This window comes from Zea mays, chromosome 9 (assembly GCF_902167145.1).
Source record: "Zea mays cultivar B73 chromosome 9, Zm-B73-REFERENCE-NAM-5.0, whole genome shotgun sequence".
Lineage (NCBI taxonomy): Eukaryota > Viridiplantae > Streptophyta > Magnoliopsida > Poales > Poaceae > Zea > Zea mays.
Genome location: NC_050104.1, coordinates 143,403,838 through 143,426,350, shown reverse-complemented (window position 1 = coordinate 143,426,350; position 22,513 = coordinate 143,403,838). Strand labels below are relative to the sequence as shown.

General features: G+C 43.7%; 3 protein-coding genes across 4 annotated transcripts; 1 reads left to right on the top strand and 2 right to left on the bottom strand.

Annotated features, from left to right (window-relative positions):
- The first annotated feature begins 4,748 nt into the window (after window positions 1-4,748).
- Window positions 4,749-8,999, top strand: LOC100382870 (NADH dehydrogenase [ubiquinone] 1 alpha subcomplex subunit 8-B). Its single transcript, XM_020544104.1, has 2 exons — window positions 4,749-5,160; window positions 8,516-8,999. Exons 1-2 carry the CDS (start codon window positions 4,964-4,966, stop codon window positions 8,649-8,651), a joined length of 333 nt encoding a protein of 110 aa, XP_020399693.1. The 5' UTR covers window positions 4,749-4,963; the 3' UTR covers window positions 8,652-8,999.
- Window positions 9,000-11,336: 2,337 nt separating this feature from the next.
- Window positions 11,337-14,390, bottom strand: LOC100280156 (putative protein kinase superfamily protein). Its single transcript, NM_001153088.1, is given in 3 exon segments — window positions 11,337-11,760; window positions 12,148-13,234; window positions 13,624-14,390. Coding segments are annotated over 3 exon segments (1,785 nt in total). The 5' UTR covers window positions 14,037-14,390; the 3' UTR covers window positions 11,337-11,475.
- A 553-nt stretch (window positions 14,391-14,943) lies between these two features.
- On the bottom strand, window positions 14,944-21,499 carry LOC103639263 (uncharacterized). Of its 2 annotated transcripts, none has more exons than XM_008662023.4 (4): window positions 19,725-21,499; window positions 19,540-19,610; window positions 19,281-19,431; window positions 14,944-15,889 (listed from the first exon to the last, which is right to left on the bottom strand). In XM_008662023.4, exons 1-4 carry the CDS (start codon window positions 21,301-21,303, stop codon window positions 15,735-15,737), a joined length of 1,956 nt encoding a protein of 651 aa, XP_008660245.1. In that variant the 5' UTR covers window positions 21,304-21,499; the 3' UTR covers window positions 14,944-15,734. The 2 variants fall into 2 exon arrangements, with proteins under 2 accessions (XP_008660245.1, XP_008660244.1); XM_008662022.4 differs by lacking the exon at window positions 14,944-15,889 and adding an exon at window positions 15,933-17,277.
- Between the last annotated feature and the right edge of the window lie 1,014 nt (window positions 21,500-22,513).

Genomic DNA, 22,513 nt, shown 5'->3' with positions numbered 1-22,513 from the left:
GGCGAGGATCCGCGCACTGTCGTCATGGTTCCTTTTCTTCGCGCGACATCGACGTTGGGGACGATCTGTGCACCGCCATGCCTGCGCGTCTCCAATAGCAGAAGGATGGAGGAGCGCGTTGATCTCCAATAGCAGAAGGTTGGATCGTTGCCTGCGCGTGCCCTCCTCCCCATGCCGATCCGCCCCACCCTCCTCTCCACTGTCCCCGTCTCCGATAGCAGAAGGTGGCCGAGGATCCGCGCCGACCCATACGCGATATCAGCACGCCGTCGATTGCGCGCGCAGGCAAAACCTTCGATGGCGCGCTCAGTTCCTCCCCACGCCGAATCTCCTTCTGCCATCAACGCGCTCCTCCATCCCCTTCCATTCCTGCATCGACCTCAGCAACCTCTGCCCACCTACGACTACAAATGGGGAGGCCTACAGTTGATCCCCCACATCTCTCCCCCAAGACGCAGATTCAACCACTGATCCCCAAGCCACAGATTCAACCAAGGTTCGTAAACTTTTACCAGTCGCGCTCCTCCATCCCCTTTCATTTCAGACTTTGCTGAATATTTCGTTCTCCATGGAGTTATGGAGGCATATACGTTCTTGTTGTTAGTTGGTGCTTATTATCTTCTAAATTCCTTAATCAACTGCATCATGTTTCATTAGTCCCTGATTCTCAGTAAACAACGAACAAACCTTCTACAGTACCACATTGTTTTTTGCAGTTCTCATTGTGTTGTGCAACAACCAAAATCAATCCACGGACATTCTAATTGTGGTTGTATTCCAGATGTGCCTCAGTTGTTGTTCTTGTTGCATAACACATTGTTTTTACCACGGATTAGAATGTCCGTGGCAATCTGTACTGTTGTTCTTGTTGCATAACGAACAAACCTTCTACAGTACCACATTGTTTTTACCACGGATTTTTAGTGTGTGCTTTTAAACTTGCCCTGAACTGTTGGTTTAAGTTTTAAGTTCAAGTAACTTGAGCTCGAGGTGCCTCAGCTGTTTAAGTTTTAAGTTCAAGTATGACTTCTAGGCTCTAGCTGTGAGAATGATGTTTCTGAAGTGAGTTCATTTTTCGGTGCAGATTGTTGCAATAAGGGATATCATACCTCCTGCTGTTGAAGGTTGTGCTGCTCTTGGTAAATTGTTGGAGCCACAAGATTGTGTAGCTCACATTCTTCCAGTCATTGTCAATTCTCCCAGGTACATTTCTCCCACGTTGGACCTATACATTTTGCAGGAAGTAATTTGCTTTCTTTGTGGGTATATTATTGGGAGGCATGTTTTTAGTTGCTAGAGGTTGATAATTTCTCGGATTCGCCTCTTAGTTTTGCAACTTATTCTGTGAGGGAAACTACAGTTTTAGAGCTCCAGGCAGGAATCCTTATTCTGTGAGGGGAACTAGGTGTCCAGGTTTGAGGTATCCATAGAATTATTTTAATTATTACTGTTTGATGCTGAAGAAAATAGGGTGACTTTAAGGAGAGTTCTTCAGATGAAGAGGGCATTTCGCATTAGCATTACCTGGGCTAGACGACGTTCCTTGTTCAATTTCAGAGCTCTTCCTTTTTCCTCTTCCGACCTAAAGATTTTCTGCAGAAGGTTTGATTGCCAGTGCTACTAGAGCATCAACATTCTGAGGGTCCAACTATAAAGTTTATGTTGGAAATGTATTTATCATAGATGCAAAATTTCTACCCAGTGAAAGAAATAATGTTGACCTCTAAAACTTGCTGAAAGAACTTTGTCCTGCAACTCAAATGAACTTTGGCACAAATGAACTTTGGCACCTGGTAATGCAGTTTCTGTTTTACTGATAGCAACTCCTATTAGTATACCAATCAGTGACCAAAACATGTGATTTGATCAACTCATGTGTTGTCTGCATGTTTCCCTAACTGAGGCTTTGCTAATTCTTTGATTTCCCCATGTTAATTTGATTTGCACATCACTAAATAGTATGATACCTATTGTTTTTTATATGTACATGGAAAGAGTATACTACCTTACTGTGGTATTAAACTAGGAAGAATATTATGTAATCTGGAATTTTATGTGAGGGCCTGCGATGAAGTCTCCTATGTAGCTAAATATTCTTCTCTATTTCAGTTCTTCTAGCAGTTGAACTTTGCTAATTGATGCAGGAATGGAAGAATGGTTGGTTATGGTAAACTTCCAAAGTACCATCAGGATCCTACAACAGAAGAATTAGCCAAAACACTCGATTGTTGGCCATCAATGAATTATTATATCACGGGTTGTAGATATGTAAGTATGTGTTCATTTCGAATGTATTTATAAAGGACACTTCTGTTGTAGGATCCTAATGACTGATATTTTGCAGGTTCTTATGTCATGGAAATTCAATGGATGTCACGCCCTTTTCGTAATAGATCATGTTAAAAAGCATGTGACTTTTATCGACTTTACACCGACTCGAGATTGGTGTAAACACATGCCATACAAGACGTTCGCGGAAGCGATTATCATGGCCTCAAAAAAATATAAGATTGCTTACAGTAAGAAACGTTCTGGATGGGCGGAGGATATCTTTAAGTGGGAACATACAATTCAGACTGGTGTTCCAATTGACTTAAGAGGGTATTTTCTTCGTACCACCTTCTCAGCAGTTTAAATTTTTTCTATGATAATCATTGTATAAAACATAGTTGCCCAAATATTATTCTATAGGTTTAATACCAGCTACCTCGTTCTACAAGCTATGGCCATGTGGGGTGATGACAGACGACTGAAATTTGTTGGGGTGAGTGTAGTACGTTCGTTTTATGTTCAAAACTTACATTCCAGCTATCTCGTTCTACAAGATAATATGTTTTGTTCTCTTATGTCTTTGTCTGTAGGATGCAAAGACTCTTCGAAAGAACTTTGTGATTGATCTGTTAAGTTATGAGGATAATTCGTGCCGATATGCCATCCCTGCAAATATACAACAGAGACTTATCGATATCGCTAAAAAGGATTAGCTGATTAGTGTACGGTTGTCGACACATTTGTCTGTAATTAAAAATTATAAATTAACTTTTTAGAAATAATTTGTGTGACATTGATAATGTTTTCCACACGGATTTGCATATTATAGTGATGTTTGTCGTTCCGTATCAATGTTTCATACAAATGTTTTACTTCCGTCGCAACGCACGGGAACATACCTATAATATATATTGTTATCGTGTTATTATACGGTTCCGTTGCAACGCACGGGCACTCACCTATGTGTATAGAAGATCCAAATGTGTATAGCACATATATTTTTTATTTGTATCAAATATGATTATGTTCAAAGCACGAACATATTACTATAACAATGAAACACACATTTGTACATAATTCATTACGATATTATATGTTGCCGTTGCAACGCACGGGCACTCACCTAGTAGATTATAGGCTAATTAACCCACTAGTTTGTTTGTAATCCGGCCCATAGGAAACGAGGTGTGCTACCATCGCGTGCGGTTGAGCTCTCTAGCAATCATCTCCACCGGAGTCCGGAGGCTCTTTGAAATACGCCCGATCTAGCCAACGTTTGCAAGGCATGCGGCTGTGTGGTGACTGGTGAGCACAAAGCGCAAGGGATTTGCCCTTCCAACCTCAGTGGAATAAGGTAATACCAGTAGCAATTGCCTCGTGAAAGAGCTATTGCAGCAAAAACAACCCACACATGCTTTCTATTGCTCACCTGGCTGGAATGCCTGCATGTCGGTATGTTGTAGTGTTAACCTTCCTGACATGTACAAGTACAATACCACTCCCTGTATGCAATTTTGCACACATGGTATATTTTCAACCTCCTATAAGGTTTATAAGAAACTGGTTTCCATCCCTAGTTTCTGTAAACTGTTTTATGAAAAAAGTGTATGTGTGTGTTTGAAACCCAGTTCCTTAGACAAAAGCAAGTTTACCCCTACTTTATTTTAAAAGTAGTTGATTCAATTATTCTCTTCATTTTTCTTTGCTGTCAATTTTGGATATAGATTGAACTCATATTTGTATATTTGAATTTTTTAAATAATCATTAAATATTAAAATTGGGTAGAAACCAAAAAAAGACCACATGGATAGGTCCGGAAGTGGTGGAAATCACAGTAATTTTACCAAACCAAATAAGGCCAGTATATATTTACCAGTCAAAAACTGGTTTTAGCTACTTTTTTCTTAGAAATTGAGAAATAGGGACTCTCACGAGATTAGGGATGACAATGGGTACCCAAAACTCGACTACACGATTGATTTTACCTGATATGTAGGTAGGTATAGGATAATTTCTATACCCGTGGGTATGTTATTGGGCAAAAATCTCTACCAGTTGGATAGACATATATGGTGGTACTACCCATACCGACATACTCGTGGGTAAAATATACCCGTATAATACCACTATTATTATCTAATAAAGCCCATCTTGGTTAAAATAAAACCTTTCTTCGACTATTATTTATTTAACTATCAAGTTATGTAATCGTATGGTTTGTTATATTTTAAGTTGAAATTATTTTCTGTATTTATTGACATTTTGAGTAATCAGAATATTAGAATTTGAGATCTTCTTAGTGAGTACGGGTTACCCGACAGGTAAAATTAACCGTGCGGGCATGAGTATGAGTAAGATTTTATACTCACTATTGTATACGGATAATTGGATCCGTATAATTTTTTGTGATGGGTGTATCGGAATATAATGCTCCTAACCGACGAGTATTTACCTCTACGCGAGACCGAGGGTTTTCGAGGCCTGGTAGGTTGCTCTAAAACTTTCAAATGAGCCCAGGTAAAGCCCACGAAGGCAGGAACCACCTGTCCCCACCTTCATCCCTGCCGTCAGTGGTCAGTCCGTCTCGTCCTCCCTTCCCGTCAGGTGTGGCCGTCTCGCTTCGGCTTCTCCCACTTCCTTCCCCAGATCTCCAAGACCAGGAGCCCCGGCGAAGCCACCACGCACGCAGCGATGTCGGCGAGCAGCACGCCCGTAGACGCTTTGGGGGAGCCGATCCCGACGTCGTCGGTGCTGATGGCAGCGTCGAAGCACATCGCAGTCCGGTGCCGCCCGGAGAACGTCGCCTTCCTCAACTGCAAGAAGAAGGACCCTAATCCTGAGAAGTGCCTCGAGAAGGGTCGCCAGGTCACAAGCTGCGTCCTTAGCCTGTGAGTTCGTCTGCCACGTTCTCCCCTTACCTGCGCCGTCCGATCCCCTGCTGCTCGATTGGACTCGCTTCCATCATTCTGTTCCTTAGGCTTCGGTACGTTAGCGAAGCGGTTTGTGAGGTTACTGATGATACAGTTGAACAGCTACCTGGCATTGCTTATCTGGTAACTAGTGTGCATTTTTTGCCATCCCTTATCAGGGTAACCATCAGCAGTATATGCAAATGCTATGCAGAGACATGATTTGATAACTTCGACGAAGATAGAAAATTATGAATTATGTTCATATATAATACAGTATTAGAGATTTTTTATTGCATTGCAAGGATGCACTAGTTTTTTTTTCTTCAACGCGCATGAGAGCTGAGGGTCATTATATTTAGAAGACGAGAAGGAAACTAAAAAGACCCAAGCATGCCCATAAGGGCAGGTTTTAATACGTGGTTGTAGCCAATGAACTAGCAAATTAGAATAATCGGCAACCTATACATGTCAAGCTATGGCCAGATGCTACTGTAGCCTTTAGCCCCCGCTAGGGGCTGGACAGATTAGCTAGAGCACTTTGAACTGGTTATGTTCATTGTTAGACAGCTCACAGCTCATTTGGATTCAGGGCCATCCATCAAACTTAGCAAAGGTTTTTGTACCTTGATTGTTTAGGTTGGTTTCATCCAAACAACAGCCCTTCTTTGCAGTTGCAGCCAATAAATACTGCGATATCCTTAGTGAGTTCCCCTTAAGTTCTATGATAGGAAGGCTACAGGCACACAAAACCTGGTATTTAGCTTAGTAACATTTCTGTTACTTGATATTCAAATTCTTTTCTATATCTGAATGTTGTCTCAGGTTCATATTCTGCTTCTGGTATGCTCATTTTCAACAGTACACGTTTGCTTGAACCATACTGCTTTTAGTTTTTCCTTTATCTCATTTTGACTATTATTTTATTGACCATAATCAAATAGATTTCAGGAGGAGAAAATGTAATAGGTGAAGCCCTTAGAAAGCATTGCCAAGATGATAAAATTATAGCTAACAAGAGACTGTAATCCTTAACTCTGTACTTGGTCGTTACAGCTAAAATGCATATAACTGGTACCTACCATATCATCTTACAATGGTTGATTTGGTGCAACTGTCCCAAACTGGAAGCTTGGCTAGCTAGAACCAATTGCCGGAAACCCTAGTTGTGCCACACAACCACTTCTTCCAGTAGAAGGCTAAGAACTTCTCTGCTTTGTAGATCTTCCTTGCAATTGCTTTCCACATTGCTCTTTAGTAAGAAAATTAGCGTGATGACACTTGCTGTTTGCAGCTAAGGTCACATTTCTGCCTAATTGATCTGAGCTGCATTCGTTAAATTTTTATCCACCGTTGATACTCATCCTGTGATTAGATTGTTCTTCTGTGGCCCGAAAATCATATGTCACCATGAGTACACTACTATACTGTGGAAAATCCACAACAAGTGAATTTAAATATAATGACAGCAAGTGATTCAGGGATAAAGAGCAGGCCTGGTGCAGTGGTGAGAGCTATCTCACATAGTCATCAGGTCGCGTGTGCAAAGCAGCCTCTCCACATTTGTGGGGGGAAGGCTTGCCTCGGTTTATCCCTTCAGCCTCAATTTATCCCTTCACTAGACCTCACTCTTGTGGGAACCTCTGCAGTGGGTCTGCCCTAGTGACTCAGAAATGCAAATTTGCACTGAAGTCAACAAGAATCCACCTTCAGGGATATACTAGTTTATGACACTGAGTTTAAATTGATAAGATGGTGATGACACTGCGTTAACACCATGAATCGCAATGGAGGAACTGTTGGTGCCTTAACCAACTTTATACTTTCTTTTAGACAGTACATTTTATTGAGAGGAAATGGAATGAGAAAAGGCTTTCGCAAATTCATTCAACATCATCACATATTCACATGTTTTTATAACATGAAGAACTAGTGATTTCTACCTGGCTTGATATCTTACTCTGTTTGGCTCCTGTCAAAATGAACCCCTTATAGTTTATCAATTTATCGACTAGAAACCTGAAGTGGTTGAATTAGTGCTGTCTTTTCCTTCTTCTTGGGCATTGAGACCAGGGAGTTAATGCTTATAGGTTACACAGGACATAAAGTAAGAAAAAGAAAAGTACATTATCAGTGTTGACATATTATTGAGATCTACCAGATCCTCAATTCCGGAGTATTGAGTTGCATAGGCCACCTGTCATTCTTAAAAGCTGGAGAACATGCACCAAAGAAGTGCATGTTCAACAATACGACACTTGTTGAGGCATTGAGTATGTGTTTTTATTATTTCTTGTTTGGTAATCAATGTGTTAAAGAATGTAGGTTGTTTTAGTTTTGTCTTAAGTATAACTTCTCTAATTTCTACCAAGTTTGTAGAAAAATGCTCCAATATCCAACATAAAGTTAGTTTCATTAAATCCACCTTGAAATGTGTCTTGATAATGTATTATTGTATTTATTTGGTACTGTAGATGGAATATATTTTTCGGTAAACCTAATCAAAGTTAAAGAAGATTTATTTAGAACAAAACTAAACCAACATATTTTAGAATGTAGTAATTGATAACATGCAGACCTATCTTTTCATCCCAAAATCAACCAGGAATTTCATTTTCTTTTGGGTATTTTGTGGGAGGGGCATCCTATTATCCTGTCTAATTCTGAAATGAAGTGCAGATTACCACCCAATGGTGTAGCTATTTTTTAGTTGAATAGCATGTGTAGAGTATGCTTCTGTTATAGACTCTTTTGTGGGCCGGCAATATGCCAGGTGCCAGAATAATTAGGCCCAACCATTTGTTAGATGGCGGCTGGGTGTTAGAGAAGTTTAAGGAGGCTTATCCTCCCTGGAGCTTATGTCCTTAATAATCTCCGGAGTTGTTCCCTGGAGCTTATCTCCTTAATAATCTCCTGAGTTGTTAGGCCCCGGAGCTATAAGGGTGCCTCAGATTGTAATAGGGTTTTTTTATCAAAGAAGTCGCACCTGCGTGGGTGGCTGCTTGATCACGGTGGCGACCCCCACGCCCCCTGGTGATCGTATTCCTCAGCCGCCACACTGCGTGCCCTATTCCCTGCGCTCCTCCACTCGATCCACCCTACTAACTCACCCTTCGTGGTGTACGCCTCCCCGTCATGCGCATCGCAGCAGGATTCATAACAGCTTCTTTCTAAGCATTGTTTGTTAACGCTACATGTATTTTCTAGGTTATATTCCCTTGTATAACCTTTTTTTTGTTCGACATTGTTTGCTTTAACATTGTGGTTTCCATTAAACTTATATCACTTCTGTCCTTCCTATGCCATCTTTGACTACTAATATTTACACTCCCAGGTTGAAAGAACTTCATCAAAAGTGTCCCAAGGAAATGGATGAATATGCTGGTTGCATGTATTACTACACCAACGAATTCGACTTCTGCCGTAAGGAGCAGCAAGCTTTTGAGGAATCCTGCCCCATTTCCGAGTAGATCTTGAGAGCTTTACTTCCAGGGATCTTTGCAAATAAGGAAAGAAAGGCTGAAAAACCGAGTTCATGATCTCCCATGTTTGTTGTCCTCATGGAATTTTTAATGGTGGATGAATAGCACACCAAGGAGCTATTCACCACAATTGTCCCCCTCAATATTTTTTTTTCAAACTTGAAGTGACTTAGCCGTATGCTCTAAGATGGTGAATGGTGATGATGATGATGTTTTCACCTAGTGGTTCACAGAATACATTTGGCAGACTTGCCGTTATTTCTGTCCTGGGTGTGCTAAGATATTAATCTGATATCCTTTTCTAGACCTTGTTTCTGTCACAAGGCTATACCACTACAATGTGCTTTCTCCGTCCCAAAAAAAATGCATAGGTTTTCAACAATTGAGCTTTTCTAAGTTTGATTATGTTTACAGAAAAGAAACACTATTTATGCATTTGATGATATTTATTATAATGTTTATTTCGTATTATAAATGTTAGTGATGTTCCCTCTAATAGATTTGGTCAAATTTAAAATTGCTGGAGTCATGTACCGTTTTTTTATTATAAATATTAATAATGTTCCTCAAATAGATTTGGTCAGATTTATATTTGTTGGGAGTCCTGCACTGTTTTGGACGGAGGGAGTACATCATGTCGTCTGAAGTTGGTGATTGTGTTGCAGTTGCTGGATTGGCGCTTGCCAGCGAACGGGCGATTGGTTCTGAGGTGAGAAGGCGTCAATGCGTTTCAGCGAGAGACGATAGCTGCGTGGCCCTTCGCGATGCCGTCTTTTTATCACGTGTTAGGCATCCCTGTAGGTTCTAGTGCAGTACAGTACAGCAATAGCTTCTACTTTGGGAGCCTTCGCCTCATCAGTACGTGTCCAAGTGTGGACTCAGTCACTCAGGCCATCCGCAACCGTTATCTCTAAATTTTTTCCCCTATATCACTTTTTCTCCCTATTTCCCTCCCTATTTTTTCATCTCCCGCATCGGTTCCCCCTAAATACTCCCCTATACCCCACTACAACTATAAAATATCATTTTTTATATCAATTATCAATTTTTTATCTACTAACAATTACTCGTGGACCCACAACACAGTGTGTAGGGTGATGAACAGTAACACGCTAGATTTGGGGGGAGAGAGAAGGGAGTCGGCGCGTAGGGGCGCTGTAGGGGGCACCGCTGCGGCCGTGGAGTGCCCCCTACAGCCCCATGCAAGGGGAGGGGGATGACGAGGGGGCTGCGTTGCGCACAGCCTCAGATCTACGCACCGTATTCAGCTGGTTGGATGGCACCATGCACGGCGGCAGGTGCAGCATGTTGGGTTTGGTGAATGATTTAGGGTTGTTTGAATGTACTAGAACTAATAATTAGTTGGCTAAAAAATTGCTATTGTAATTAGCTATTAACTAATTTACTAAAAATAGCTAATAGTTGAACTATTAGCTAATGTGTTTGGATGTCTCCAACTAATTTTAACCATTAACTATTAGCTCTAATGCATTCAAACATCTCCTTAGTACAATGTCTAACTATTCTTTTTTGTTGTTGTTGTTTGGTTCATGGAATAGATAGGAAGAATAGAACTATCATGCCAAATTTAAGGCATGAATTCACGCCGGTAGATCACCTCATCACATCTATGAAGACTAGGATGGAGTAAAACACACTACAAATAATAAGTGTTTGATCGTTTTGCTCTCAATCCATGTGAATTGGATATGATTGAATGAGTTTAAATTTTAAACAAGTTAAAATCTTTCATATTTTTTCTAATCTTATTTAATTCATATGGGATAATAATAACTAAGCCCTAAGTGGGTGGCACAATCATCTACACGTTCTAAAGGACTGAGGATCCCCCAGATGGAGGGCATGGCGAAAATGGAATCAGAGACGTTTATCAGGATGCGGCATGACAAAAGTCGTAGGTGGCCACTGGTCCAAAAAAACGAGACGCCAATTATAGGGAGGTCGCCATGGCCATGGAAGCACATGGCGTGAGCACAGGCAGGCAGACACATGCGGGCTGATTGGTTCCCCGGCCGCGCTAAGCCGGGCGGGTGCGAGCCTGGCCAGCCAGGTACGCGTGTTTTGGGCGTAGCAGCTGATGCAGAAAAATAGATGTAAAATAAATTGTTTTGCATCTACTCATGCAACCAACATCTACCATATACAGGTAACTAAACATGTGATTGCATAAAGTCAATGCATACGATGGCTCAGGATTAAATGGTGCGGGTAACCAATCACACGGATGGAGTAGAAGCAGATGTGGACATGAGAGGTGAGCGGCTCCCCGATTTTGACCCCGATTTCGCCACGTTGCAATCTTGAGCAGGTCAGACCGTGGGAATCTCAACAGATCTTGACTTGTCCCAAAGACCCGCCTCCAGTAGATTCAGCATTGCTGTGCATGGTCCTATCTCTTAATACTAAGGGTCTATTTGTTTGGGATTATAATCTGTTTAGATTATATAATCTCATTTATTATCTGGATAGATTATAATTCCAAACAAACAAGCTCTAAGCACTATGCAGGTTGTTCTAAACACTGTCCTTCATCATTCCCCCCTAGATCCTGGCATCAAATCCCTCACGCCCTCTCATGTCCACGTCTACTTGTGTGGACTAATTCAAGATGGACTGATATTTTCAGGGGATAAGAGATGTGAGCAATAATATAAATAACAAGCCTCTGCGCATATATATTATACTTTCTCAGATGCAGTTTCCTGCATGATTAGGCAGACACCCAAGCCAAACTGATATATAGCATATGATATAGAAGGAAAAGGAAGAGAGGGAGGGGGGCAAAAAAGAACTATCTAACATTCTGCCTCTGTAGGATGGATGTGATCTCAGAGAACTGAGGGCGCTTCAAAGGGGAACTGTCCCAGCACCTGTTCATTAGTGACCTCAGGAAAGGAGGACAGTCTCTGGGGATCTCCGGCCTCAGCCCGCAGGCAGCGATCCCGACAGCTGCTTGCACTGGCGAGTAGGTGGAGTAGGCCTCCTCTCCGGTGATCATCTCCCAGAGCACCATTCCGTAGCTGTAGACGTTGCTCATCCAGGTCTCGGAGACGGTTTCAGGATCTCCAGCAATGATCTGTTGACACCATGGCACTAAACTTTTTCAGCAAGGATAGATCGGTATAAAATGAGATAGTAGATAACTTGTTTGCATAGTTGTCGACTAGATGATTGCCTTTTCCAACAATTTTTACTGTGTTAGTGACTGCCAAAGAACAAAGAAAAAAAAACTGTAACTGACTGGCTAATGTGCTACAAGAAAACATGAACTTGTAGAAGAAAGGCACCGTAACACCTCTTGGTCATTCCATAATATATAGCAGATGGAAACTAGAAGTTTAAAAAATAGAGCAGCTTCGTTCAGCAAGAACCCCTAGCAGCTACAACTGAGCATTTACTTTCCGAAAGACTGCTTTATAGACAACAGTATGAATTTTCAGTAAATCAAGTCAAGAAAACTAACCTCTGGAGCCAGCCATCGGTACCCAGATGTCTCGTACTCGGTGACCTCACCAACATTACTACAAGGGGTAACAATGCCCATATCCCCAAGGCAAGCATTCCCTTGCCTGTCCAGCAGGATCTTCCGAGCATTGAGATCACGGTACGCGATGCCATAGCCGTTCATGAAGGCCATTGCGTCAGCGACATCGAGAGCGATCCTAACCGTGTCTCGGAGGGACAGCCTCTTGTTTCTCTGCACAAGAATATCATGAACCGATCCTCCTTCCATCATCCTCGTTACTATGCATAGCCCATGGTTCTCACTGAAACAAACGCCATGGAGCTGTAGGATGTTCCTTTGGCCACAGCTCATCAACTGCAGCAAGTCCTGACGAATCTCGACATCGTAAGCACTCCCCATGTCACAGCCCCTCAGTTTGTTGACCCAAACCTTCTTTCCCTTATAGACACCCCTGAATGAATTCGCGCCAAACCAATCAACGAACTCGATCTCCTCGGAACGCAGCATCCAGCGACCAAGCTCCTCGCCACCGGAGCGAATGGTTTGCCATTCATCTACTGAGACGAAGACTGATGCCTGTGGTAGGGGAGTGGGAAGCTGTGGTCTGTGCGCCGGCTCATTGTCGAGTACCCGACCATCATCTGGATCAAACATCGACTCCTCATCGAAGTTTCTTGATCCTTCTTCTTGACAACCGCAGAGCCCAAATGGTAGCTTCACACCACCACTGTTCTTTCTTTGCTTCTTTACTACCGATTTCAGCGCGGACTCAACCTGGTTCTTGAAGAGCGCCTCGTTCCCAGTCTGCACAAGTATCATGACGACGCCAAGTGTCAGCCCTCTCTTCTCAAAGATCTGGATCTTCTTGCAACAGAACGAAGGGCTGTCTAGTGATCCTGACATTGACTGCCATGAGAGCGGGGCTGTGCAAGCAAATGTTAGCTGGAAAACAGTGCCTTCTTCACAACTTCCTCTGCCATGAACTTCCTCAATGTTCACTGCAGGCTGATCCTCACCTGTCGCCTGCTCTGCAAGGCGGGCATGCAGGAGGACATCTTTCATGTCATATCCTGCCTGTGCGTAGCTGCAAAATCGAAATTTCTGCATGTCAGCAACCATTCAGCAGAGCCAGAGAGAGATGCACTGTCACCTTAGCTTATTAGATATCAAATTACGTGCTTGATTTAATCATAAACACGGTAACGAAAGTCTGTGATCTCTGGAAGTTAAAAACAAAGATGGCAGAACAGAGATCCGTCTCTTAGTTGCTTACGAAACTAATCTCGGGTTGCAGCAGATTTGTGTCATCGATAGAGGCACTGGAATGTTTTATCTCTCTATAGAATTGCAAAATTTCACCCAAAGAGGAAAAAAAGTCTGTTGACTAATATACACCTCGCTTTTGTTGCAGAATTGGGTAGTGGTAGAAGGGGGGAAAAATATGCAGAAAGGTGGCGACTTTGGGACACTGACCTGTTGGGGAGAGCGTCGAAGTGGCGGCGGAGGTCAGCGACGAGCTTTTCTGGCAGCTGCTGGTTGGCGGCGCCGCGGGAGTAGAGCTGCGCGAGGCCACGGAGGAGGAGCGGTGGCGGCTTCTCGGCTCGCGGTGATGGGTCGCGGGGGAGGCCGCTGCCGCCGCCGCCGCCATCCAGGTTCAGCGTGTTCTTGAACGCGGCGATGGCGCCGGCAAAGTTGCGGCCCAGCCGCTGCCACTTCTTGGGGGGCGCCGGCGTCGGCGTCGGCGTCGGCTCGCCGGCAGCGCGGGCAGAATCGGCGCAGGTCGGGAGGGAGTCATCTGAACGCCCGTGGGGCTTCATGAGAACGTGCTCCACCGTCTCCTCATCGGTGCTCGGCCGCCCCGACCAGCACTCCAGCGCCGCCGCCATCGCTGGAGACCTAACCTTTTTCCCCGCTGCTGAATCTTCACCTTGCTTGAAAGATGGGAAGCTTGCTGCTACTGAAGGCGGGATCGTTTTGGGAGATTGAACCGAGAGTGACCAGAACAAAACGAGGATTCCGTTTTTCTGCTGGATGAACCTACTAATTGTCTGTAGCACACTGAAGGAAGGGCTGTCTACAAGATGCGAAGGAAAATAGCAACAAAAAAAAAAACTGTGATGTTTGCTCAGTAGTAAGTGAAACAACTAAAAAATGTTGTGGTCTTGTGGCGAATCTCTGAGTGAGGGAAGAGTTTTTTTTTCCCTCGCTGTGATGTTTGTTCTACATTAAAACTAGTCACGTTGCTGCTCAGCTCGTACAGGGAGGGAGGGAGGGAGAAGAAGAAGGCAGCCAAACAAGGTGGAGAGGGAGGCAAAGAAAAATGACGCCTGCTTTTGTTTTTGTAGTACCAGCTGCCAGCGTGCTATGCCTATAAGTTATTCTTTTTTGAGGTAATGCTATGCGTATGATGGAGGAGTGAGGACCTCTGGGCCATGGGCCTTTTTGTTTCGGCTTCTGGCAGCTTCTGGCCAACAAAAGCTGCTACAGACTGCCAAACGCTCAGCTTTTCAGGCAGCTTCTATAAAATTCGTTGGGGCAAAAATCATCCAAAATCAACATAAACACATAATCGGTTGAGTCGTTGTAATAGTAGAAATCCGTCACTTTCTAGATCCTAAGCCCTATAAACAACTTTATCTTTCTCCATACGTAATCGTAATGATACTCAGATTCTCCCCACAGCTAGATTCTCCTCACAGCCATATTTTCAGAAAAGCTGGTCAGAAAAAAACTGAACCAAATATGCCCCATGTCCATGGACCATGGCAAGAGGAGGGGAGAGCGAAGCGAGAGAGAGACCATGCGTCATGCCGGGCATGGAGGGAGGTGGGGGCTGGCGTCCTACGAATAATTTATGGGAGATGTTTGGTGCGTTCATTCATGTGATCTTGCTGCCATACTGCTTCCATACACAGGCTGAAAAAAATTGAGTTATAAGCTGCAGCCTGCAGAGCACAGGAACCAAAAAAAAAATGAATGTAGTGTTAACGATGCTGTGCAGCTTGCTAACGGCAACCTCCCTTCTGCGTGGACCATGCACCCCGGATACACTCTGTAAAAGCTGGGGTTTCTGGTCCAAATGTCAGATGAGAAAAGCGTGAATGCACATCCTCATACCTCACAGTTCATTTGCTTCTGCTCTATCTCTTTACTTTCTTTTTAGAGAGATTTTCTTTATGTTAGTTTGGAAACTTATATCATCTTGCTGTGAACTTAGATAAGTAGCAGCAGCCATTAGCAGATTATGTATGTTTGGTTCGTGTCAAATTATGTCACACTTTATTTAAGGTTTGTCGTTCGAATTGAATAACTAACATTAGATGAAAAAATTAGGTAAAATATGGTAAGTTAGGCAGTGAATCAAACAGTATTTATATTTATGTGCGGTGAACTTGGATATAGTCCTCTTATTTTTGCAATGGCATTGTCAGACGAGATCGGTCTTGCTTCTTCGGCCTTTATGGTTATCACGAGAAAGGAAAAGCCTCTCGATACAAGTGCCTGTTGCCGTTTGACCTTTTTCCGCCGTTACGTCGACTCGGACACTGCGTGAACTTTCACTCTGCAGTCAGTCAGTCACTGGCTCACTGCTCGCCAGCACGACGTGACACGATCGCTGAGGATCGGCACCGCGTGCCGTGCCTGTCTGCGGATCTGGGAGCGAATTGATGAATGAATGGCAGGGACACGACACGCCCACATCGATCGCTTCCAGCTTGAGATGACTCGCACGCCGACACTGCGAGACGGAATAAAATCATGTCACGCACAGTAACGCCGACGTGGCCATCATGTCACGATCTATATAGCTTCCAGAAAACATTGCAGGAAGGGCGGGAAACTACTGTTCGGGTCAGCATTGCCCCGCAGGCCGCAGCCATTGGAACAGCGGCAAAGATTCCGTGCCCAGCAGCACCGGCAGAAAACGCCAACAGCAAAGAAGAGAAGAGAAGAGGAGGAAGAAGAAGTGGCGCGGCCGCCGTGTCGGCCATTTGGCCTTGCCCTCCGCGTCCGTGCACTCGAGGAGTCGGCGACCTAATCATGCCAACCAAGACGAAGACCATCAGGTTAGCAAGAATAAAACCAGTTTTGTTTAACGCGAACCCATGATGCTAACCTCGTCCGGTGACCATCGATCGGGCCCTTTTTTGTGCGCTTCCTGGGCCGGACGCCGGTACGCACGTAGCCCGTACCGTAATGCCGAATCCATTGGCTCGATTATTCCGGTTGGATGCTGAAGGCCGCTTGGTCCTTTATGCCGCAACAATTCAAGCCGTCCTCGATGGCCGGATCGATGGTCACTCTCTGGATACCTTAACTACGTACACCGATTGCACTGTTGGAACCGGGATCGCTCGCGACAAATAAACACGACACGGAGGTAGAAGATGGATAGTTGTAGACTTATAAACACGAATATATTTGATTCAGATGAATATGTGTTTGTAATTGTTAGCATAAGTTGGCCAGGCTAATTTTCGTCGGCTGTTATTAGGAATGTCTATACAAACCAACTAATTTCCGTTCATTAATATACAAAATCCAAAGAAGAAAGAAAAGTAGTCTGTATCGACAAAAGAAAATAGCTAGTTTTCATTTCATCCATCCATGACCGACAACATGATTTAGATTAGTATTGTATACACGCGTACTAGAGATTATCATCGGCATACTGAAGGATAGATAAACCCCCCGGAATCAAATGCGGAACAATACCTTTGAATTGATTATCCTCTGTCGCTCTTGTGAATAAAATTGCCAACATATCAGCAACAATATTAAATAATATTGGCGACAAAGGATCCCCCTGACGAAGGCCCTTGTAAGTACCAAAAAAAGGACATACGCCATCATTTACTTTAACTCTAACATGACCTCCAGAAACTATTGTTTGGATCCAGGCGCACCAAGATGGAGAGAAACCCTTCATACGCATCGCTTGCTGTAGAAACTTCCATTTCACTTTATCGTAAGCTTTCTCGAAGTCTAATTTAAGAATAACTCCATCTAACTTTTTCCTCTGTAGTTCATGAATAGATTCGTGAAGAATAATAACCCCTTCAAGAATATTTCGACCGGGCATAAAAGCTGTCTGAGAGGGGCTGACAATTCTGTCTGCTACTAGACCTATTCGATTTGTAAGAACTTTAGTAATGATTTTGAATGAAACATTAAGTAAGCAAATAGGTCTGTAGTCCTGGATTTTAGTTGCGTTGTCTTTCTTTGGAATTAGAGTAATAACTCCAAAATTTAAGCTGTGAACCGGTAAAGAATTTTTATGAAAGTCCTCAAACAACGCAAACAAATCATACTTAATAACTTCCCAGAAAACTTGATAAAATTCAGCTGGAAAGCCATCAGGGCCAGGAGCCTTATTATGTTCCATATTGAATACTGCCATTTTAACTTCATCCATAGTAAAATTAGCAGTTAAAATTTCATTCTCTGAATCCGAAACTTGAGGTATGTCATGGATAATAGATTCATCAAGTTCGATTGATGATGCATTTGGCTTCCCAAAGAGACTTTTGTAGTAATTTGTTATGTGATTTTTAAGCTCTTCCTCATCAACAATACATGTGCCGTCATCATTCTCCAAAGAATAAATCCTTTGTCTCCGGTGCTTGCCGTTAGCCACTAAATGGAAATATTTTGTGTTATCGTCCCCTTCAAGGAGGTGTTTGACTTTAGCCCGCTGGAAGTGACGAATTTCTTCCTCTCTCAAAATACTGGCAAGTCTATCATTAGCAAAAGCTTTAGTATTCAACTCATTAGGCGATAAGCAAGTAAATTCCGCTTTTTTATCGAGATCATTAATCAGCTCTGAAAGTTGTTGCTTCTCTTTTTTTATTGACCCTACAGAATTCTTTGCCCACCCCCTTAGATATTGCCGAAGGGCCCTAATCTTGTTCTGCCATATCTGTATAGCGGTTTCTCCTTTATTTTCTTTTTGCCAAATCGAAGTAACCATGTCATGAAATCCCTCTCTAGTAAGCCATCCTAATTCAAATTTAAACTCATAGTAATTTCCCAGGCTCGTGGAGACTTTGCCATTCAATAATAATGGTGTGTGATCAGACCGAGATCTGTCAAGCGCACGAACTGTAACATTAGGGAATTTAAGTTCCCACTCCGGACTCATTAAAACCCTATCTAGCTTTTCAAACGTGGGTGGAACCAAACCGTTTGCCCAAGTAAAATGTCGTCCCACCATTTCTATTTCCCGCAATTCTAAGTTTGCTATGATAGCATTAAATAAATTAGGCCACCGGTAGCTGAAATTATCATTACTTTTTTCTTCTGCTCTTCGCATGATATTAAAATCCCCCCCTATAATAAAAGGATGTGTTTCAGCACCGCACACACCAGCAACTTCAGCTAAGAAATCATTCTTTAAATCTTCTTGAGCTGGACCATACACAGCAAAGAGGGCCCATATGAATCCATCTTCCTTATTTCGAAGTCGAAACTTACAATAGAAATCCCCTTCGTCAATAGCTCCGATGTCATAGACACCCGGATGCACACCTAACACCATCCCTCCTGATCTCCCTCTAGGTGGCATATGGTGCCAGAGAAAATCGACACCCCCGCTAAAATGTCGCAGAGCAGATTCTGAGAACGAGCTACGCCCCGTCTCCATGAGAGCAATAAAGTCAAGTCTGTGTTCTCTAGAGAGTTGGGATAAGTAATTATGTTTAGCCAAATCCCCCATACCTCTACAATTCCAAAAAATACCCTTCATTTTAAACTAATTTTAGAGGGTGTAATAGGCTTTTTGGAAGGACGATTAACCTTTCCATTTAAAAAAGCTCTATTTGCTTTCTTTCTACGTGGCGCGACAGTAAGCTCACAACATCGATCTAAAGCACCCAACCCAGCTTCATCATCCCAGCTTTCAGAAATTTGGGATAACTCAGCATCTACCTCGGTTTCCTCGTCATTATTAAAAGAATTTACCCTATTAAGCGGTGGTAATTTTGCAGCAACCGTGAGCCTAACAATCTCAATATTTTTAATAGAAACCACAGAATGCAGCACCTCATTTTCAGTATTACCAAGAGAAATCCCAATCTTTTCACATTTTGAAGTAATTATTTTTGGATCAAAAGAAATGAAGGAAGACTCACTGATTTCTAAATTACGCTTTGCTGCCAGACGCTGAGCTTTGGACAATATATCTTCATCTGTGTTAGTCCTCCTGGCACTTAACATGACACCCCCTTGATTAAGTTTTTCAGTCTTTACTCTCTTAGTAAGAGAATTAGACTTAAGTGCCTCCTGCAATGCCATCAGAATTTGATTGTCAGATTGAGCCCTAAAGGATAGTGCTTGTCTCATTTCAGTATTTTTTGTATTGGCTTTAATATTAAATTCTTTACATAATACCTGGAGGACAGAACGGGGTACATCAGTAAAATAATTAACATGTCCCAGGTGAATGGTACTCTCACGTGTCTCTGTTTCAAATGATGTATTTTCAGTAAAATCAGACACATGACATGGTATTTTGAGTACTGAAGGAGATGCCGCTAGAACCTTTGGGTAATTAAGTAAATCAGCAGCATACTTACTATGTTTTTCGATGAGCAAGCTGTCAGCCGCAGAAGGAATATTAATATCATCAAAAGCCAAGTTGATCTCTCTCCCAGCAAATGGCACTGTTGCTTCCAGAGATGGAATACTTACTTTGGACACAGACAGCCCCTCTTCACTGATGGATCCACTAGCAAGAACCGAGCAGTCTGGAGCCAAATCAATCAAGCTGCTGAGATTTCCATCAACGCCAACCCTTCCTGTTGACAATTCCAGGCCATCTGAAGCATGATCGGCAATACAAATCACCGAATCCAGTCCATATTCCTCAGGAGCTGGCTGTAAATGCTGATCAGCGCAAGTAGAGGTCATTAAATTCAAAACTGTTGGCTCAACCGAAGTCAAAACTTCTGACTCCAATGTCACTGAGTCATTAATGAACGGTTTCCTGTGCTGAACCCCTATCCCCATATCTGAAGATTCATCATGTGGTTTCATAGGGTCACTATGTAAGGAATTATCCTCCATGACAGTGTCTTCTACTGCTTCCTCTGGCTGAAAAATATCATTCTCATGATTCTCAGTAAAATCATCATTTTCACCTTGTTCCTTATCATCTCTGTCTCGAGTACCCGTATTATTATTGTCAATCCATCTACCATCTTTAAGGACCTTGTCAACTTTGAAGAATATCTCGTATAATCCTTCACCAACCACTATTTCTGCGGATTCCGGGATATGATTCACATCCGTCACTGCAACCAAAATTCGAACCACCCCCATTTTCCGAGTGTAGCGCATGTCCACTTTCTGAGTTGCCCCCAAAATAGAACCAACTGCCCACAGAGGAAGAAATGAGCGGATCTCAAAAGGAACCCCGTACACATTCACCCAGGCCTTCTGCAGATAAGATATCGGTTCTATTTTTTGGTTAACCTCTTGAATTACTAAGATACCTTCTCCTCCCAACGTATGAACATATTTCATAGCAATCATACGTTGAAGCTCCACTCTGCACGGAAATGTCACTATAAAACCATCTGCATGCTTCTGGACCGACCAATTCCACTTCACTGGAATAAGTCTAGAGAGTTCAGACTTAACGAGTTCGGCAGTAACATTCCCTTCCTTCACTGTTATGAAGGCCGTGACACCATCCGACCTTGGTAATACCCCCTTTGCTCCCCAGGTAGGAATTTGAAAAAAACCAGATTCACCTCCCGCAAAACCACAGAGAGCTGCCTGCGGTTTTGGACCATTAAATACCGGACACTCCTCAGGCACATGATTGTCTTCACAAATTTCGCAACAAAGCTCTTCACGGCGTTTCTTCCCCATGTCCGATACCCCAGATGCAACGTCGGCCACCCTTTTTTTAGCTGCCTCGGACTGAACACCACTACTGCGCTCAACAGCCACCCTGGCATCAAGGCCCAGCGACGAACCAGACGCGACGAACCGACCGCCACGGCCACGCCAGGTACCACGACCACGGGCTTCCCAGTTTGCACGACCGCGAAGCGACCAGATGCCAGCACCCGAGGAACGACCTCGTACCTGTTGACGACGGCGATCCATCACTCTCCAGCCATCCCCCTCGGCGCCTTCCTTAGCCATTTTCCCAGAGAGAGCAGTCGACTTGAGAACCTCGGCGTACGTCCTACGAAGCGGACCTGGCGGCTGAACTGGCGACTGACGAGAACCAGGCGAGTGGACAGAACGCTTAGGTTTTGACGAGCTGGCAACCCTTTGCCGAAGCAAATGCAATCCTGGGTAGCGGCTGGCCCAGCTTCTGCTGGTCGAGGCTAACAAGTTGCAAACCTGACCGGTCGAGTGGCCCACAGAGTAAAAAGGCCCAACCAAAACATCCCCGCCAGACAGCTTAGCCAAACCGAGTGACTGGCCGGCGGAGGAGACCGGCCGAGTCAAAAAACCATCGATCGCTTCCAGCTTGAGATGACTCGCACGTACAGTACAGTAACGCCGACACTGCGAGACGGAATAAAATCATGTCACGCACAGTAACGCCGACGTGGCCATCATGTCATCTTGCTGCTTAACTGAAAGCACCTGCTAACAACGAGCTATAGCTCCCAGAAAACATTGCAGGAAGGGCGGGAAACTACTGTTCGGGTCAGCATTGCCCCGCAGGCCGCAGCCATTGGAACAGCGGCAAAGATTCCGTGCCCAGTAGCACCGGCAGAAAACGCCAACAGCAAAGAAGGTAAGAGGAAGAAGAGGAAGAAGAAGTGGCGCGGCCGCCGTGTCGGCCATTTGGCCTTGCCCTCCGCGTCCGTGCACTCGAGGAGTCGGCGAGCTAATCATGCCCACTACACCAAGACGAAGACCATCAGGTTAGCAAGAATAAAACCAGTTTTGTTTAACGCGAACCCATGATGCTAACCTCGTCCGGTGACCATCGATCGGGCCCTTTTTTTGTGTGCTTCCTGGGCCGGACGCCGGTACGCACGCACGTAGCCAGTACCGGAGTGCCGAATCCATTGGCTCGATTATTCCGGTTGGATGCTGAAGGCCGCTTGGTTCTTTATGCCGCAACAGTTCAAGCCGTCCTCGATGGCCGGATCGATGGTCACTCTCTGGATACCTTAACTACGTACACCGATTGCACTGTTGGAACCGGGATCGCTCGCAACAAATAAACACGACACGGAGGTAGAAGATGGATAGTTGTAGACTTATAAACACGAATATATTTGATTCAGATGAATATGTGTTTGTAATTGTTAGCATAAGTTGGCCAGGCTAATTTTCGTCGGCTGTTATTAGGAATGTCTATACAAACCAACTAATTTCCGTTCATTAATAT

Excerpts from the sequence above, each read along its gene's own strand:
- LOC100382870 (XM_020544104.1), top strand. The coding sequence starts at position 4,964 with ATGTCGGCGAGCAGCACGCCCGTAGACGCTTTGGGGGAGCCGATCCCG. Across the intron at positions 5,161-8,515 it reads ACAAGCTGCGTCCTTAGCCT|GTTGAAAGAACTTCATCAAA; the intron begins GTGAGTTCGTCT and ends TTACACTCCCAG.
- LOC103639263 (XM_008662022.4), bottom strand. The coding sequence starts at position 21,303 with ATGGCTAAGGAAGGCGCCGAGGGGGATGGCTGGAGAGTGATGGATCGC. Across the intron at positions 19,611-19,724 it reads CTTGCTCATCGAAAAACATA|AGACACGTGAGAGTACCATT; the intron begins GTAAGTATGCTG and ends CATTTGAAACAG. Across the intron at positions 17,278-19,280 it reads AAAGCGTAATTTAGAAATCA|GTCTAGTAGCAGACAGAATT; the intron begins GTGAGTCTTCCT and ends CAAATCGAATAG.